The sequence below is a fragment of the Lepidochelys olivacea genome, assembly GCF_965140295.1.
Source record: "Lepidochelys olivacea isolate rLepOli2 genome assembly, chromosome: 5".
Lineage (NCBI taxonomy): Eukaryota > Metazoa > Chordata > Testudines > Cheloniidae > Lepidochelys > Lepidochelys olivacea.
Genome location: NC_140415.1, coordinates 129,629,153 through 129,646,590, shown reverse-complemented (window position 1 = coordinate 129,646,590; position 17,438 = coordinate 129,629,153). Strand labels below are relative to the sequence as shown.

The 17,438-nt window shown below is 44.2% G+C and overlaps 1 protein-coding gene across 1 annotated transcript in view; it reads left to right on the top strand.

Moving 5' to 3' along the window:
• Positions 1-17,438, top strand: part of TMEM175 (transmembrane protein 175) — a 51,314-nt gene that overhangs the window by 15,208 nt on the left and 18,668 nt on the right. Inside the window, exons 3-5 of the mRNA XM_084629218.1 lie at positions 1,063-1,160; positions 11,001-11,052; positions 17,291-17,326. Of these exons, the coding sequence (XP_084485344.1) occupies positions 1,063-1,160; positions 11,001-11,052; positions 17,291-17,326 (186 nt within the window). The remainder of the gene's footprint in view (positions 1-1,062; positions 1,161-11,000; positions 11,053-17,290; positions 17,327-17,438) is intronic.

The window sequence follows — 17,438 nt, the reverse complement described above, 5'->3', positions numbered from 1 at the left end:
ATGATCGATCCATCTCCAACGCCTCCTGGCAATGAGGGTGCGCAGATCCTCTTGGCTGCACTGTATCAATAGATCTTGGTTTGAGATTATTCTGGGCCAAAAGATACGGAGGTATTTTTCTGAGGCAGGTTGTATGGAATGAAGACAGTTTGGACATGTCATACTTTCTCATTCCCCAGCATTCTGCACTATAAAGTAGTGTTGAAAGAACGCAGCTCTGATAAATGTTGAGTTTGGTTTTGGTGTTGTATTTTGATGATTTCCAGACAGTTATCTTTCAGGATTTTTTAAAAAGCTAATCCTATAAATTAAGATATGGTAGCAATGTCCCGAATGACAGTTTAGATGTCAGTAAAACAAGCCATTTCTGTAGCTCTTAACAGTTTTACTGCACTCAGAAACTGTAATCTAAGTAATTCCCAAAACCCTAATGATATCTTCCATTCAGCTAACAAATATCTGTTTCATTAAATCAGTGTAGGGTCATCCTAGCACAGGTATACCAGGCTCTTGTATAGCACTTTTCACCAGTAGAACTCAAAGTGCTTTATCAAAATAATTATCATTGTCCTTTCATAGATGTGGAAATGGAGGCACAGAGAGGTGTAGTAATTTACAAAGGATACACAATAGGCCAGCTTGATTAATAGTTACGCTTCTTTAACTGTGAACACAAGTGATTGTCTTACCCCTTAAAAGTGAGCAGTACCAATACCCTCCACGTTTGTTTAGCAATGGTTCCTATTTTTATTTGGCAAACCACAACCTGGCACATCTTATGCAGTCATCTAGGTAATTGGAGCAGATATTCCAGAAGGCTTACAAGTGTCTGATAAGCACACTACTCTGTTTTGTGGTACTGTATGGATGATAAATCAGAAAATGGAAATGGTTGAAGAAATCTATATTTTAGCAGGCAAGACGTTCTCAAAATTTATTCTGCACTGTGTAAGTTATGACTTGTTTACAGATATTGCTGGCAATTTTAGAATGTAACATTCCTCATGTCTGTATGTTGCAATGATGTGCTTTTTCTATTAATAACACTATATTTTATTTCAGAAATTAGGTGAAAGTATTCAACAGCTTCTACTAATGAAAATTGCAGTCTACCTGATGACTTTTTTAATAGTAACAGTGGCTTGGGCAGCACATATAAGGTATGAAAAGGGGGAACATTTTTTTGTCTAATTCCTTCTAGGCAGTTAAAGCAAGATTAGTTTAGTGGAAGTGAGTGACCAGAGATGCTATGTCACGTTTTTCTGGAAATTTGCCCTGAGTCCTGATAGAATGTTTTGATTATAGCCAAAGAGGATTAAAGTATTTGATATTAAGCCATCTTTTTGTAATGTTTTTTAAAGCTACAGAAAACATACGATAAGAGATGTTTGGGAAATTTCTTTTAGATAATATTGGCAGAAGGTACAAAAATTCATTGTACAATATCACCAACAGGTCTGACCCACCATAGTAGCAGCAAAGTAAAGGAAAATAAATACTGTATCTTTAAAGTCAAGCTATTTTAGATTTGTAGACTGTAAAATATACGTTGTTCCATTAAGAATATAATTTCTAACATATATAGTTAGAGGAATTCAAACAGCAGAATTGGTCTAGAGCTTACGTTTGTCCTTTCCAATGCATACAACATCACTTCTCTCCCCAACAGCATTTTCTTTAAAACTGAGTGAGAAACTGGAGAATCTGCATTTTATAGGGGGTACAGACTGTGCCCCTTCCCAGCATGCTTTGTTAAAAGGAAATTGACAAGGAAGACTTTCCCCTGTCCTCTCTTTCTTTTCCCTTCCACCCCAACCATCTGAGCTTCTTTTCTAATTGAGATCAGGTTAGCTGGAATTTATTTCTTAATTTGTCTAAACAAAACCAGTTTGCTTTGATTTGGCACTGCTCAAGATAAAGAAGAACCATAACCCACTCTTTTTTTTTTTTCTTCAAGTCTCGGACAGGTTGGGAGGGGAATATAACTACATTTTGTCCTATTTTTCCCTGAGACTTTTTCCTAATTTCTCACTGATGTACTGTAAATATGTACAGTAACTAAAAAGCAGTGAGAATAACTTGATTCAACTGCTTGTTTTTCTAGTGATATTAGCTTAGTGAAATAACTGCATTTATCTTACTTGAGGCTTTGATACGATCATAAATGGCACTTTTTGAATGCATATGAAAAGTAAAATTTATTACTAAACCTCTTTAAATTATCTTTTAGGAGGGCTACAAAATGAATAATATGTGGGTGAAGAAAACATGGGTTGTATAAATATCTAATTTCTCAAATTGTGAGATGCTAAAATCTTCCCTTTCAAATAGAGAAACTTAACAAGATTTGATTTCCTATGGCTCATCTGTAATACTTTGCCTATAAAATCACTACTACAGAATGCTTTGTTGGGCATTTTTTCCAATGCCATATCTTTATTTAAACCAGCCATTTCAATCTAGTCATGACGAATATATGTAAATTCGTGGGAAAAAAATTTAAAAGAGAAAATAGTTAAGGAGATAGAGGTAGATGGTAATTGGGATAAAATATAAAATAGTTTTACAAAAGGTAGATCGTGCCAGACCAACCTGATCTCTTTTTTTGAGAAGATAACTGATTTTTTAGACAAAGGAAATGCAGTAGATCTAATCTTCCTGATTTCAATAAATCATTTGATAGTATTCCACAGGAGAAATTATTAGTTAAATTGGAGAATATGGGATTAATACAAGAATTGAAAGGTGGATGAGGTGCTGCTTAAAGGGGAGACTGCAGTGGGTAGTACTGAAAGGTAAGCTGTCACACTGGAGGGAGGTTACTAGTGGAGTTCCTCAGGGATCGGTATTGGAACTAGTCTTATTTAACATTTTTATTACTGACCTTGGCACATAAAGTGGGATTGTGCTAATAAAATTTGTGAATTACATAAAGTTGGGAGGTATTGCCCACACGGAGGAGGACCTGAATATTCTACAAGATGATTTGGATGACCTTGAAAACTGAAGTAATAGAAATGGGATGAAATTGTATAATTTAAAGGGCAAGGTCATGCTCTTAGAGACTAACAACAAGAATTTTTGCTATAAGCTGGAAACTTACCAGTTGGAAACAACAGAGGAGGAGAAAGACCTGGGTGTATTGGTTGATCACAGGATGACTCTGAGCTGCCACTGTGATGCAGCTGTGAAAAAGGATTATACAGTCCTAGGACACTTCAGACGAGGTATTTCCAGTAGAGACAGAGAGGTGTTAGTACCATTATACCAGGCACTGGTGAGACCTCACCTGGAATGCTTTGGGCAATTCTGGTCTCTCATGTTTAAGAAACATGAATTCAAACTGGAACAGGTGCAGAGAAGGGCTACTAGGATGAACAGAGAACCTACCTTACAGGAGGAGACTTAAGGGGCTTAGCTTGTTTAGCCTAACCAAACGAAGGCTGACAGAAGATATAATTGCTCTCTATAAATACATCAGAGAGGGAGAGGAGTTATTTAAGTTAAGGGCCAATGCTGGCACAAGAACAAATGGCTATAAACTGGCCATCAACAAATTTAGACTTGAAATTAGACAGAGGTTTCTAACCATCAGATGAGTGAAGTTCTGCAACAGCTTCCCAAGGGGAACAGTGGGGGCAAAAAACCTAACTGGTTTCAACACTGAGTTTTATGGAGGGGATGGTATAGTATGATGAGATTGCCTACTGCAGCATGTGGCCCATCTGGTAGTAGCAAAATTCCCCAACAGACTGAGATGGGACACAAGATGAGGAGGGCTCTGAGTTACTGCAGTGAATTCTTTCCCAGGTGTCTGGCTGATGGGTCTCGCCCACACACTCAGGGTCTAACTGATCGCTGTATTTGGGGTCCAGACGGAATTTTCCCCCAGGTCAGACTTGTAGAGACCTTGATTTTTTATTTTTTTTTTTTTGCCTTTCTCTGCAGCATGGGGTATGGGTCACCTGCTGACATGACCTAGAGTAAATGGTGGATTCTCTGACACTGGAAGTCTTTAAATCATCATTTGAGGACTTCAGTAGCTCAGCTAGAGGTTAGGGGTCTGTTACAGGAGTGGGGCTGTAGGCTGCAATGAGCAGGAGGTCAGATTAGATGACCATGATGGTCCATTCTGGCCTTTAAGTCTGAGTAATGTTTTCTTTAACTCTTTTCTCTGGGTATTGAATTAATGGCTGCCTTGACTGAATGTTTTAAACAGATGAACATAGTCTTAAGCTTGAGCTTCGGCAGTAGTTTGTTCTACATGCAGAGAGGAAGGGAAGGAAAGACAAAGGGGGAGGGAGGAAAGGAGATTGAAGGAGAAACGCTCCCCTAGTTTGGAGGAGCACTGGCAGTGGCTGCTCAGGAGAAGGAAATGAACTTGGGAGTCCTGTCTGCTAGCCCAGAAGAGCATTGGCAGAGATTGTAGGTGGGGGAGAAATAGCACATCCCTTTGAGCTGTATGCTTAGTTTTCCTTGTGCTCATGCACTTTTGAGGGAACGGTACTCATGTCAGTGACCTAGTGTCTAGCTATCTTTTTAAGACCCTTATAAGCGAAACATACCTTCCACCTTTGTGTAAACTGTGCTGGCTAAAATGTTTTTTTCAGCATCCACCTTTCACAGCGACCTCAGATTGCGACATAGACTCATAGAATATCAGGGTTGGAAGGGACCCCTGAAGGTCATCTAGTCCAACCCCCTGCTCAAAGCAGGACCAATTCCCAGTTAAATCATCCCAGCCAGGGCTTTGTCAAGCCTGACCTTAAAAACCTCTAAGGAAGGAGATTCTACCACCTCCCTAGGTAACGCATTCCAGTGTTTCACCACCCTCTTAGTGAAAAAGTTTTTCCTAATATCCAATCTAAACCTCCCCCACTGCAACTTGAGACCATTACTCCTCGTTCTGTCATCTGCTACCATTGAGAACAGTCTAGAGCCATCCTCTTTGGAACCCCCTTTCAGGTAGTTGAAAGCAGCTATCAAATCCCCCCTCATTCTTCTCTTCTGCAGGCTAAACAATCCCAGCTCCCTCAGCCTCTCCTCATAACTCATGTGTTTCAGTCCCCTAATCATTTTTGTTGCCCTTCGCTGGACTCTCTCCAATTTATCCACATCCTTCTTGAAGTGTGGGGCCCAAAACTGGACACAGTACTCCAGATGAGGCCTCACCAATGTCAAATAGAGGGGAACGATCACATCCCTCGATCTGCTCGCTATGCCCCTACTTATACATCCCAAAATGCCATTGGCCTTCTTGGCAACAAGGGCACACTGCTGACTCATATCCAGCTTCTCGTCTACTGTCACCCCTAGGTCCTTTTCCGCAGAACTGCTGCCTAGCCATTCGGTCCCTAGTCTGTAGCGGTGCATTGGATTCTTCCATCCTAAGTACAGGACCCTGCACTTATCCTTATTGAACCTCATCAGATTTCTTTTGGCCCAATCCTCCAATTTGTCTAGGTCCCTCTGTATCCTATCCCTCCCCTCCAGCGTATCTACCACTCCTCCCAGTTTAGTATCATCCGCAAATTTGCTGAGAGTGCAATCCACACCATCCTCCAGATCATTTATGAAGATATTGAACAAAACCGGCCCCAGGACCGACCCCTGGGGCACTCCACTTGACACCGGCTGCATGTCTTAGACATGTCTCTGGAGGACCAGTTGCGATATAGCCTTTCTTGCCTCTGGTGTGATAAATTAACTCCTTAAAGTTGTCAAAGGACGTATCTATATTAATGGAGGCCCTGATCCTTGAAAGATTTAAGCAAGCGCATAACTTCACACACATGGGTAGCTACATTGATTGCATTGTGACTATTCCTGTGAATAAAATTAAGCATGTGCATAAATCTTTGCAGTTGTGGAGTCCAAAAAAAGTCTCATTTGAAGTTAAGAAATTTACAGATGCCTTCTTCCTTCCCCTGAGGGGGAGGGATCATTAAATTGCTTTCTGTGGCACTAATGGTTATAGGTAACACCTCTTGGAGCAGACTGCATTAAGACACATAGATGAACATGATTTGTTGGGGAAGAATCAACATTGCTTTTGTAAAGGGAAATCATGCCTCACCAGTCTACTAGAATTCTTTGAGGGGGTTAACAAGCATGTGGACAAGGGTGATCCAGTGGATATAGTGTACTTAGACTTTCAGAAAGTCTTTGACAAGGTCCCTCACCAAAGGCTTACCAAAGTAAGCAGTGATGGTATAAGAGGGAAGGTCCTCTCATGGATCAGTATGGTTAAAAGACAGAAAACAAAGGGAAGGGATAGATGGTCAGGTTTGAGCGTAGAGAGGTAAATAATGGTGTCCCCCAAGTCTCTGTACTGGGACCAGTGCTATTCAATATATTAATAAATGATCTGGAAAAATGGGTGAACAGTGAGGTGGCAAAATTTGTAGCTGATGCAAAACTACTCAAGATAATTAAGTCCAAAGCAGACTGCGAAGAGTTACAAAGGGATCTCACAAAACTGGGTGACTTCGCAACAAAATGGCAGATGAAAGTCAGTGTTGATAAATGCAAAGTCACACACACTGGAAAACACAATCCTGACTGTACATACAAAATGATGGGGTCTAAATTAGCTGTTGCCACTCAAGAAAGATCTTGGAGGCATTGTGGAGAGTTCTCTGAAAACACCCAGTCAATGTCTAGTGGCAATCAAAAAAACTAACAATATTAGGAACCATTGGGAAAGTAATAAATAATAAGACAGAAAATGTCATAATGCCTCTATATAAATCCATGCTATACCCACAGCTTGAATACTGCCTGCTGTTCTGTCACGCCATCTCAAAAAGGAGATATTGGAAAAGGTGCAGAGAAGAACAACGAAAATGATTAAGTGTATGGAATAGCTTCCATATGAGGAGAGATTAAAAAGACTGGGACCTTACAGTTTGGAAAAGAGATGACTAAGGAGGGGATATGGTAGAGATCTATAAAATCTTGAGGTGACTGACTTCTCTGGGGTGCAACCTGGAACTGAGGTACCGTTGAGCCCTGTCTCACCAGCCTGGGTCCCCGCCCACACTGTGATCCTATGATAAGCTGCAGACTCCTCCCGGTCCTGCACTCGCACAAACATTTAAACAGGCAGGGACATACCCAGCTACAGTTGCATGAATGCCTTTGCCAGGCACTCATGAACCAACAATAGAGAGGCTTCAGCCCCCAGCCTAGGAGCCCAGAGCTGTACCGTCCTGCCCTGATCAGAAGCCTGACCAGTGTAAGTTATTATGCAGTCCGCCCCTCCCTCAATGTGTAGAGACAATGCACCAGCCCCTGTTCCTGAGCAGATTTCCCTTTGTACTTCAAAGAACACACTGTTTTAGGTAAAAAATATAAAACAGATTTATTAACTACAGAAAGATAGATTTTAAGCGACTATAAATAATAGCATACCCAACCTGAAGCAGATACCAGCAACTACACGCCACACCACAGAAACACTAACCCAGGAACCAATCCCTGTAGCAAAACTCTGTCCCCATATCTACTCTAGTGATACCATCAGAGGACCCAACCACATCAGCCACACCATCAGAGGCTCATTCACCTGCACGTCTACTAATGTTATATATGCCATCATGTGCCAGCAATGCCCCTCTGCCACGTACATTGGCCAAACCGGACAGTCCCTGTGTAAAAGAATAAATGGACACAAATCGGACATCAGGAATGGTAACACACAAAAGCCAGTGGGAGAACACTTCAATCTTCTTGGACATTCTGTAGCAGATTTGAAAGTAGCGATACTTGAACAAAAAAACTTCAGAAACAGACTTCAAAGAGAAACAGCAGAACTAAAATTCATTTGCAAATTTAACACCATTAATTTGGGCTTGAATAGGGACTGGGAGTGGCTGGCTCATTACAGAAGCAGCTTTGCCTCTCCTGGAATTGACACCTCCTCATCTATTGTTGGGAGTGGACTACATCCACCCTGATCAAATTGGCCCTGTCAACACTGATTCTCCACTTGTGAGGTAACTCCCTTCTCTTCATGTGTCAGTATATTTATGTCTGCATCTGTAACTTTCACTCCATGCATCTGAAGAAGTGAGGTTTTTACCCACGAAAGCTTATGCTCAAATAAATATGTTAGTCTTTAAGGTCTTTAAACTAAACTGGGAGGAGTGGTAGATACGCTGGAGGGGAGGGATAGGATACAGAAAGACCTAGACAAATTGGAGGATTGGGCCAAAACAAATCTGATGAGGTCCAATAAGGATAAGTGCAGGGTCCTGCACTTAGGACGGAAGAACCCAATGCACAGCTACAGACTAGGGACCGAATGGCTAGGCAGCAGTTCTGCAGAAAAGGACCTAGGGGTGACAGTGGACGAGAAGCTGGATATGAGTCAGCAGTGTGCCCTTGTTGCCAAGAAGGCCAATGGCATTTTGGGATGTATAAGTAGGGGCATAGCGAGCAGATCGAGGGAAGTGATCGTTCCCCTCTATTCGACATTGGTGAGGCCTCATCTGGAATACTGTGTCCAGTTTTGGGCCCCACACTTCAAGAAGGATGTGGATAAATTGGAGAGAGTCCAGCGAAGGGCAACAAAAATGATTAGGGGACTGAAACACATGAGTTATGAGGAGAGGCTGAGGGAGCTGGGATTGTTTAGCCTGCAGAAGAGAAGAATGAGGGGGGATTTGATAGCTGCTTTCAACTACCTGAAAGGGGGTTCCAAAGAGGATGGCTCTAGACTGTTCTCAATGGTAGCAGATGACAGAACGAGGAGTAATGGTCTCAAGTTGCAGTGGGGGAGGTTTAGATTGGATATTAGGAAAAACTTTTTCACTAAGAGGGTGGTGAAACACTGGAATGCGTTACCTAGGGAGGTGGTAGAATCTCCTTCCTTAGAGGTTTTTAAGGTCAGGCTTGACAAAGCCCTGGCTGGGATGATTTAACTGGGAATTGGTCCTGCTTTGAGCAGGGGGTTGGACTAGATGACCTTCAGGGGTCCCTTCCAACCCTGATATTCTATCACCGGACTCCTTGTTGTTTTTGTAGATCAAAGTTGGTTACCTAAGAAATAAAGAGTATCACAATCTAAGTTCTATACACTAGACAGGATTTGAATCGAGCACTGTGTCACCCTGATCATACAAGCAGTTTGTAGATCTTTCATACACAGGCTGGGATCCCTTCTTTCCTGTCTGGGACCATCCCCTGTTCAGTCTTTGTTCCTCAGGTGCTTCCAAGTGTTGAGTTGTGGGGGGGGTGAGGCCAAGTGATGATGTCGCTTCTCCACTTTATAGCTTCTGCCGTGTGGAGGGAACTTCTTTTTCCCAAGCAAAATCCCCAGCACAGTTTGTGGAAAAGTACAAGCACAAGATGGAGTCCAGTATGAGGGGGACCAGATTGGTGTGCCAGAGGGTTCAGCGGTACCCGAGTTCCAGATTGCACCCCGGAGAAGTCTGTCACACTTGACTGGCATGGAGAAAATGAATAAAGAAGTGTTATTACTCCTTCACATACCACAAGAACCAGGGCTCGCCGTATGAAATTAATAGACAGCAGGTTTAAAACAAAAAGGAAATACTTTCCTCACACAGTGCAGTCAACCTGTGGAACGCATTGTTGGGTGATGTTGTGAAGGCCAAAATTGTAACAGGGTCCAAAAAAGAACTAGATAATTTAATGGTGGATAGGTCCATCAATGGCTGTTCACCAGGATGGTCAGGGATGCAACCCGATGTTCTGAGTGTCCCTAGCCTCTCTTTGCCAGAAGCTGGGATTGGATGACAGGGGTTGGATCACTTGCTGATTACCTGTTCTGTTAATTCCCTCTGAAGCACCTGGCACTGGCCACTGTCAGAAGACGGGATATTGGGTAGATGGACCCTTGGTCTGACCCAATATAGCCATTCTTATGTTCTTAATAAGTTAAGGAACAGTTTATGGGAGGACCTAGGTTTAGAGGTTCAGTGATCAGTGTACTTTATAGATTAATAGAGGAATACAATAAAATTAACCCTACAGACATAAAAAAAATTAAAAATATTTAACCAATTTACCTTGCTTTTTTTAATCTAAGTAAAATTCAGCGAGAACCAGACTAATTCCGCCCTCCCCAAAGCCGAATGTAGAGGGGGAATAATCTAAACTGTTTTTCATGCACATTCTGAGATTGATGAATTTAACAAAACCTCATAATCTGGGTCTACTTTGAAAAATGACTCAGATGCTATTCAGAAATCTCAAAGATTTCCAGATGAACCATGCTATATCTGCAAATTTAAACCATTTATTCTAACTGCCACATCTGCAAATTTATTTTGGAATGTATACATCGGTCTGGCTTCGTTCTGGTTCATGCATAACCAGTAAACAAAGTTTCTATTGGGGAAAATTTGCCTGTTTTCACATTTGAGCAACATTGTCATCTGCAGTGGAATTTCACAAGTTTCAATTAGTACAGACTATGACCCTGCACTCAGAGTTTTAGGGCCACTGAAGCACATGAGTAGATCCATTGACTTCATCGGGGTTACTCACATGTTTGCACGATCATGGCCTCGGTGAATAATTCTGCTGATGTGAGAGTCAATAAAGTTCAGCTCACTTTTTCACATCTGGATTGGCTCTGTAGCCATAGTGAAAATGTATTTCAGTGAACAAATTTGATTCAGAATGACATAAGAAACATCTGTAAAGTAAGAAAATGCCCATTTTACATAGTCTCTTTTCTGACCCCAAGTGCCCTTGAAAAATTAGAAAGAGATGATTCACTAGTAACCATCCCTTCAGCAATTAATTTGGATTTCCTTATCTAGCATTTTTATTTTCTTAACAAACAAATGTTTTTATGTTTCAGATAATCAGATGCTTGTTTTTTCAATCAGACAGATATTTATTGCTAGCTGCCAGGGCTGCTTATTATATAAATTGCTGAACACTGGAAATGTGTTTATGATATAATGTTATCAATGCTTGTTTTTACTAAGTAGGTTGGTTCATGTTTTTTTGTCTTGTTTTTGCAGACTGTTTCAGGTGATAGAACTTATAGATGATGTTCTTGCCCTTCTAAATTTGGTGAGTCTCTGTCAATCATAGTTGAACCAGCAAATGTAAGGTTGAAATGTATAAAAGCCGGTAGAGCTACACTTTTTGTTATATTTGTATCCAGATACTGTCAGCAAAGTATATTATATTATATATATATTAAATATATATTATATTTTAATCTGAGTAATTTAAATTGGCCAAATAGGAAAACAGGCAGAATCATACAGCTTAATTTCCCTGCCTACCTGCCTGCCTTAGCCCCACGCCATTCCTGGAAGCGGCTGGCTGCTGGCACGTCTCTGCAGCCCCTGGCAGGGGGGTGAGGTGGCTCCGCGCGTTGCCACCACCCCCAGCATCATCCCTGCAGTTCCTGGCCAATGGGAGCTGTGGAGGCAGCGCTAGTGGGCACAGGCAGCGCACAGAGACCCGGTCTCCCCCTACCCCCAGGGGCCGCAGAGACGTGCCAGCAGCCAGCTGCTTCCGGGAGCAATGTGGGGCCAGGGCAGGCAGACAGCCTGCCTGAGCCCTGCTGCACTGCCGACCAGGAGCTGCCTGTGGTAAGCACCTCCCAGCCGGAGCCTGCCCCCCTCACCCCCTCCTGCACCCCAACCCCCTGCACCAGCCCGGAGCCCACTCCTGCACCAAACTGCCTCCCAAAGCCTGCACCCCTCACTTCTGCACCCCAGCCCCTGCACCAGGCTCAGCCAATGCACAACCCATAGTTGAGAATGTTACACTGATTTGTGACAATCCTTGAAGGATTTTGGATCTATAAACCACAAATGACACTAATAAAAAATAAAACTCATGAAATGTCCAGGGGATTCTATGAGATTAAGTGCAGTGTGACCATACGACCCCTGCACCCAAACTTCCTCCCAGAGCTTGCACCCCTCACTCCTGCACCCCAACCCTCTGCCCCGGGACCCCGTCCCACACTCCGAACCACTTGGCCCCAGCCCAGAGCCTGCACCCCCACCCCAGCCCAGTGAAAGTGAGCAAGGGTAGGGGAGAGCGAGCGATGGAGGGAAGGGGGAATGGAGTGGGCGGAGCCTCAGGAAAGGGGTGGAGTAGATCCTGGGTTGATCTTAAATTCAAAAAGTGATCTTGTGCACAAAAAGATTGGAGACCACTGCTTTATTCTGTTGTTTTAAACCCCTTCGGTTGACAGTCTGCATGTCACAAAATTTGACATTTTAAAATGATTCTGCTTACAACAAACTGACTTTAAATACCATTATGGTATGTTTACACTGGCAGAGTTACAGTGTTGGCAGTTACAGTGCCGCTCAGAGAGCGCTGAAGGGAAACTGCTGTTGTATGTTCACACTGTTAGCTGCCTGTGCAGTAGTGTGTTCACACTTGCAGCGGTATTCGGAGCGGTGCACTCTGGGCATCCCACAGAGCATCTCTTTCTCTTCTGCCGCTAAGACTTGTGGGAAGGCAGAGGGAGTTGCGGGGCATCCTGGGTCCTGTCCCAGTGCCCCATGATGCATTGCTTCACATCCCACCAATCCCTGTGCTTCCATCCACATTTGGTGCCATCTTTCAACAATTTGTGCTCTGCCTCTTCGGTCTGCCGGAATGGATCCCGCACTGTTGACCAATATGCTGCTCACTCTCACTAACACGTCACGAGTGGCAGTGAAGTTATTCCTTAAACTACAAAGTCAAGAGCAGTTTGACATTGATCTTGCCACATGTAGTAGCTATGACACAAAATTGCATCTGAAGAAGTGAGCTTTTTACCCACAAAAGCTTAGGCTCAAATGTATCTGTTAGTCTTTAAGGTGCCACTGGACTCCTTGTTGAAATTGCTTGTGGCATTCACGGAGGTGCTGACCACAGTGGAACGCCACTTTTGGGCTCAGGAAACAAGCACTGAGTGGTAGGATCACATTGTCATGCACATCTGGGATGATGAGCAGTGGCTGCAGAACTTTCGGATGAGGAAAGCCCCATTCATGGGACTGTGTGATGAGCTCACCCGCGCCCTGCAGCGCAAGGACACAAGAATGAGAGCTGCCCTGCCATTGGAGAAGCATGTGGCGATTGCACTGTGGAAGCTGGCTACTCCACACTGCTACCGATCAGTCGCTAACCAGTTCGGAGTGGGAAAGTCGACCATTGGACTCGTGTTGACGGAAGTGTGCAGGGCCATTAATCGCATCCTGCTCCGAAAGACCATAACTCTGGGCAACATGCATGACATTGTGGATGGCTTTGCACAATGAGCTTCCCAAACTGCGTAGGGGCGATAGATGGCATGCATATTCCAATTCTGGCACCAGACCACCTAGCCACTGAGTACATTAATTGCAAGGGGTATTTCTCAATGGTTCTCCAGGCACTTGTGGATCACCGTGGGCATTTCACGGACATTAACGCAGGCTGGTCTGGAAAGGTGCATGACGCACACATCTTTTGGAACACCGGCCTGTTCAGGAAGCTAGCTGCAAGCAGGGACTTCCTTCCCAGACCTGAAGATCACTGTAGGGGAAGTAGAAATGTCCGTTGTGATCCTAGGAGACCCTGCCTACACCTTAATGTCGTGGCTTATGAAGCCATACACAGGGCACTTTGACAGCAGCAAGGAGTGGTTCAACAATACGCTGAGCAAGTGCAGAATGACTGCTGAGTGTGCTTTTGGCTATTTAAAGGCCTGCTGGCGCTGCCTATATGGGAGGCTGGACCTGGCCGATGACAATATTCCTATGCTTTTAGCCATGTGCTGTACACTCCATAATATTTGTGAAGGGAAGGGTGAAAGCTTAATGCAGGTCTGGACTGCTGACGCTCAGCGCCTGGAGGCTGAATTTGAACAGCCAGAGACCAGGGCTATTAGAGGGGCGCAGCGCAGGGCCATAAGGGTTAGGGATGCCTTGAGGCAGCAATTTGAAACTGAAAGCCACTAATATTTTTTGCTATGCTCAGGAGTGCAGTGCTTGTAATGCTAGGAGGCGATTGTGATGGTGCAGATGATGCACTATGAAGGTTTAAGAAAATTGTCTGTTGCTTTGCAGGGCTCTGTTTGCTTTCAATTAATATAATAAAGATCGCTTTCAAACCAAAACAATTATTTTATTAAAAAACAACAGCCGAAGGTGAGAGCAAACAAAAAAAACCACATCAGCACTGAGGAGGATGGGGGAAGGGAGGGTCCCCAGAGTAGATGGGGTCCTGGGACTGTTAAAGATTTGTGTATGTCCAGGTATCATATCTATCCTTCTCCTTTGGAGTACAGTGCAGCAGGTACTGTACTTCAGCAGGACTAAACTGCAGAGGGCTGGATGTTCAATGCAGTGGGCACTGAGAGTCCGCAGTGCTGGACTGTAACAGGGGAAGAGTGGAATGCAGTGGGTACAGCCTGGAGCCAGGAGGTTGATAAGAGTGTGTTGGCGGTGTCTGGGGGACGCATGGCAAAGAGTTTTGCGACAGCGGCTGCAGGGGAGGGCGGATGCGGAGCTGCTAGGTTTGCAATGCTAGTAGCGCCTGGAACATGTCCGCTTGGCGTTCCATAATGTTTTAAGAGCTGCTCCGTGGCTTCATTCTGGTGTGCCGCGTTCTCCTTTCGGTCCCTCTTCTCACTGTCTCGCCACTCCTTCAATTCTTGGTTTTCGGCCGCAGAGTGCATTATGACATCATGCAGAAAGTCCTCTTTGGTTCTTTGTGGCTGCTTTCTAATTTTGCGCAGCTGTTCAGCCGGCGATAACAAAGAGGGAGGCTGGGATCCCAAGGTCATATCTGTGGAGCCAAAATGCAACATTTTACAGAAGCAGTATTGTTTGCAACACACAGACCACTGGTTCAGTGATTTAAAACACAGCCACTATTCACATACCTATCACTAACTGGCTGACTTTAGGCAAGCACACATGAGCCACAAGACCCCTAAAATGGTGAGTAACCACAGGGGCAGGGGAAATGAGTGTACACTGAGCATGTGGCTCTTTGTGGGAGCCAGCACTGTAGCATTACTGTCCCCACATTTTCCACAGGCTGTGTTCATTATGGAAGATATCTCGCAGCTGAGAGTGAGCAGGGAATCAAGGGAGGGTCTTCTCCAAGACTGTGGCTTCCGCCCTGGCCCTTTTGCAGCTCGCCTGTGTGCAGCATTGGTCCCTCCCTGCCCCTCCATGATGGCAGAGTGGCATGGGAAACTTACCCTTAATGGGGCAAGAAATAAAGCAGCTCTGCCCAAGAACCTGCAGCAGCAGACTGCCCAGTATCTCCATGAGAGTTTTGTGGAGATCTCTGAGGCAGATTCCTGTGAAGTGAGGGAGTCAAACACCACCCTATCTGCCGCTCAGACTACACATGTGGTGGTACGCGCATCATATAGACACAACCCTATTTTCTGCAACCCTCCTGCCCCCAGCAACTCGCTTCAGTGATTCCCAAAATCAAAGGCACTTACCAGGGGCCTCCTCTCCTGTTTATGCTTCGCCAAGCTCCAACAGCTGTGACTGGCTAGCCTCCTCCGGGGTAGAGAAGAGCTTCTGACAGCATGCATCTCTGACCTCTGAGTCGTCCCCTGCCTCAGGGTCCCCCGCCCCCTCCACATCCTCATCCAAGATTTCCTCCTCCTGGCTCGGTCCACTCTCGATTGGCATGCGAGCCACCGAAATATCCACAGTGGCCTTCGCAGTGGAGGTGGGGTTGCCACTGAGTATCGCGTCCAGCTCTTTGTAGAGCTGGCAGCTCGCAGGCGCAGCACCAGGGCGGCGGTTTGCCTCCTGCGCTTTGTGGTAGGCGTTCCGCAGCTCCTTCACTTTGACACTGCACTGCAGTGTGTCCTGGTCATGGCACCTTTCTGTCGTGCATCGTGAAATCTGTCTGTAGGTATTATAATTCCTACGGCTGGAGCACAGCTATGACTGCACTGCCTCCTCTCCCCAAATGCTGATCAGGTCCACCAGCTCAGCATTGCTCCAAGCGGGGGATCGCCTGGTGCGTGGAGCAGGCATGGTCACCTGGAAAGATACGCTGAGACCACTGCACGCATCACCGAGCAAACAGGAAGGGGACTTTCAAAATTCCCAAGGAATTTAAGGGGTGGAGCTCACGGTTCGTCACCTGAGGGCAGGGCAGTAGAGTTCAAACTGATGACCAGAGAAGCAAGAACAGGCATTGTGGGACACCTCCCGGAGGCCAATCAGGGCACTGTAATCGACCAGGGTGTCTACTTTGGCACCATAGCACTGTAGCTCCAGTGCAGAAAGCTCTAAGCCTCTCGTCAGGGTGGGTTTTTTACAGCGTTGCAACTGCGCAGTCTCTGCGCACTAAGTGGCTTGGCAGTGTGTACACCTCAGGAGTTACAATGCAGAAAGCTGCTTTATTGCTTAGAAACTTGCCAGAGTAGACAAGGGCTAAGATAACATTACAATCAATGAATTATTGAGGAATTGGTAAAGACATTTAATCCTCTTCTAACATAGCTTTTAAGACAATACATCTTTATGTGGTTAATGTTCTCTTTTTTTAGCTTGTTTTTTTTTTTAATATGTAAAACATTGGGGATCAGATAGATGTGTACTTTCAACCAGCTCAAATTAGAGATGTTTGAAACACGGGGGGAAATATCAAATTTCTGCATTACTACTTTAGAAGGCCTAGGAAGTGAAATAAGATCATAAACTAAATATAGATCTGCTATAAAGACAAAATATATATCTGTATAAAACTAGAGTAGTGATGAAAGACATTCTAATACTGCTAAAATAAGCCTGGAGTTGAAGTGTCAAGGCCAAACAGTCAGCTCTGTTGAATACTCTGACTTAGGGCAGGTCTACGCTTAATGCACTTCAGTGAAAACACTACTATGCTGATGGGAGAGCTTCGCTCGTTGGTGTAGTTAATCCACCTCTGCAAGAGGTGGTAGCTCTGTTAATGGGAGAAGCCCTTCTGTCAACACAGCGCTGTCTACATCATGGGTGAGGTCAGTATAACTGCGTTGTTCAGGGTTGTGGATTTTTCACACCCCTGAGCAACATAGTTATACCAGTGTAAGTTTATAATGTAGACTTGGCCTAAGAAAACACTTAAGTCTGCTCCATAGTAATCCATTCCCTGCAGGGTTCAAGTAGCAACTTCAGGAACAAATGCTTTTTCTTAAGGCAATGCCTGCATTAGCAATTAAAATTATTTATTTGTTGGTGTAATCCCTAACAGCGATGGACTCCCAGGACTTAGTCAACCTTATCTAACACAGCTACTGCTCTGTTAGTCGAGCTTGTATTTCAAACATGCTTTTTTTCCCTTCTAGGCATGTATGATGCTCATAACTTTCTTGCCATACACGGTAAGTAAGCTTTACATTTTCATTCATGTTTAATATGGCTGCTTTAACTCTAAAAAATACCTAATCAAAGCATTCAGAAACTCTAGAGAGCATTATTATGACTCCTGAACCC